Genomic DNA, 2,774 nt, shown 5'->3' with positions numbered 1-2,774 from the left:
GTTTTTGAAAGAATGAATACAGTTATATATATAATTTTATTATTGTTGATGTAGGAGTACCATTCGTAGAGTATGACATTGGTTAATTTAAGATAATAACAAGAATATTATATATTTAGAATGTATAATTTGTATGATATTATATTGATTTATTTTAGTATTCATATAGTCGTTAGTTAAACGTTTGTTTAGGAGTATTAGCTAGGCGTTTGTTTAGGAGTATTAGCTGGAAGATTTTGCCATATATATTTTTTCTATAACTAATATTCACTAATTAATAAAATCAAAGTATCTTACCTTGCTTAATGAATTCTGGTATGAATTCTGGTAAACACTTATATGGGCATGAATTTTTTTTTTTTTTATGTTATTTATTGTATAGAACATGATTTATTAAAACTAATATTTACTAAATAAAACTAATATACTACCTCCGTTTATTATTAAGTGCAACTTTCATGCACATTACGGATACCTAGGCAAAATTTGAAGGGCAAAGATTAAGGGTGTAAGTGGGTAAGTAATTAAAGGGGGAGGAGAGAGAAAGTTGGTCCCCCCCACTTGCATTTTGGGTGGGAAATCAGAAAAAGTAAGAGGGGATTTGTTTCCCTCCTACTTTTTCATCCCAAATTTTTTGAATGAAAATTTTGGGGGATTTTGAATTTCCCTCCAAATGAAATTTTTATAAAACACACAAAAGCTTTCAAAATCCAAGCATTTAATTCCATCAGCCATCATTTATGAGGGCTATAAATACCAGCCCTCATTTACTCCCTTACAATCAATGTTTCCAAAAGTTTTCAATGTTTACAACTTAAACATGAAGACATTAAACCATTAACAATTGTTTTTTTAAATCCCAAAAGTTAGTACTAAGTACAATTAATCCAAAAAAATACCCCTAACTACAATTAGTGCTAATTATCTACCATCTTCATCATCCCTCTTCTTCTTTGCTTGGCGTTTATGTACACAAAAACAGCATAGGGCAGCTTCATCTTCTCAAAAACCATCATCAGCCTACCCTATAATCTGTCAACACCAATCTGAAAAAAAAAATACACCATGGTAGAGTTTGATGCACATCGGTTTTATGGCATAGAGGCATTACTGACAGAAGAAGAACTAGCTGAACTTTATTTTGAAGAGGAAGAAGCAAGACAAGATGAAGATGAAGAGGAGTATGAATCAGAAAATGAAAACAGGCAAGAAGAGGATGAAGATGACAGTGACAGACATGCAGAAAATGAAGAGCAGGACATTCCTCATCATGGCAATGCAATCATCAACAGAAAACAGCTCACACTTCAACAAAAAAGGGAAATTGTTGATGCTATGCTTCTAAAAATGCAAGATGGCAATTTACCAAGGGGTTTTAGAATCCAATTATCACACCAATTTAATGTGCACAAGTCTACAATTACAAGAGTGTTCAATGACATAAAAAAACCATGGCAACTGGGAATTTGATTGATGTCAGGACCAAGAAGATAGGCAGAGTTGGTCCAAAGCCAAGGGTATTCACAGATGAATTCCTACAGTCAGTCCCCTTACATCTAAGGCAAACAGAGAGAAGCTATGCTGCTGCACTCAACATATCACATGTTGCACTTCATAATTTAAAGAAAAAGGGCAGACTGAGGACACATACAACAAGCAACAAGCCAGCACTCAGCTCAGACCATAAAGTGGCAAGGATGAAATGGGTTCTATCCTATATCAACCCAATTGCAGGAAATGAAGACCCTACTTTTACTGACATGCACCAAGACATACACATAGATGAGAAGTGGTTCTTTTTAACCCATGATAAGAGAAGGTTTTATCTCCTACCTAGTGAAGAAGACCCATACATGGCACAACAATCAAGGAGGTTCAAGCTAAAAGCTATGTTCATGGCAGTAATTGGGAAGCCATTGTATGACAGCAATGGGGGACTCATTCATGATGGAAAGTATGGAGCTTTTCCTTTCACATACAAGGAAAGAGCTAAGAAGAGCAGCAAGAACAGAGTAGCAGGGACATTGGAAACAAAAGCACATCAGAATCTCAACAGAGAAGTCATCAGAGATATGCTCATTAACAAGGTCATACCAGCAATCATAGCAAAGTGGCCAGAATGTCTGCCAAAGAATGTCACCATTCAGTGGGACAATGCAAGGCCTCATCAAATTCCTACAGATGAGGAGTTTATTGCTGCCACAACAGCTAATGGGTTCAACATACAATTTGTATTCCAACCACCACAATCACCAGATTTAAATGGGTTGGATTTAGGGTTGTTTAGATCAATTCAATCATTACAATACCAGTCATTTCCCAAGAATTTGGATGAGCTAGTTGCAAAAGTCATTGAGTCATATGACACATTCAAACTAGAGGTCAACAAATACATCTGGGTTACTTTGCAAAGATGTATGATTAAGATTTTGAGGGATCAAGGAGGGAACAAGTAAAAAATACCACACATGAACAAGAAAAAGTTGGAAAACTTAGGCATTTTGCCAGACCAAGTGAAGGTGCATAGAGCAGTTGTTTTAGGGGTTGTGGACTACCTGGACACTATGTTTAGGCCAGCAACTCAGGGCTATCATGAAGCAGCAGAGGAAGGCATGGAAGTAGATGCAGACTAGAACAGAAGCAAAGGTAAAAAGAACAACAACATTGACTGCCACACATAACCAGTATGTCATTATGTAAAAATTGATTTTAGTTAGGTGTATTTTGATGAATAGCATAGGTGAAGCCATTATGGCAGTCAAATGTATTTTGAG

The 2,774-nt window shown here is 35.9% G+C and overlaps 1 protein-coding gene across 1 annotated transcript; it reads left to right on the top strand.

Moving 5' to 3' along the window:
• Nucleotides 1–1,451: 1,451 nt before the first annotated feature.
• On the top strand, nt 1,452–2,456 carry LOC145600606 (uncharacterized). Its single transcript, XM_081656494.1, has one exon. It carries the CDS (start codon nt 1,452–1,454, stop codon nt 2,454–2,456), a length of 1,005 nt encoding a protein of 334 aa, XP_081512620.1.
• The last annotated feature ends 318 nt before the right edge of the window (nt 2,457–2,774 follow it).

Source organism: Chenopodium album, chromosome 21 (genome assembly GCF_948465745.1).
Source record: "Chenopodium album chromosome 21, dcCheAlbu1.1, whole genome shotgun sequence".
NCBI lineage: Eukaryota > Viridiplantae > Streptophyta > Magnoliopsida > Caryophyllales > Amaranthaceae > Chenopodium > Chenopodium album.
The sequence above is the reverse complement of the archived record's forward strand: the minus strand, read 5'-3'. Positions and strand labels throughout refer to the sequence as shown.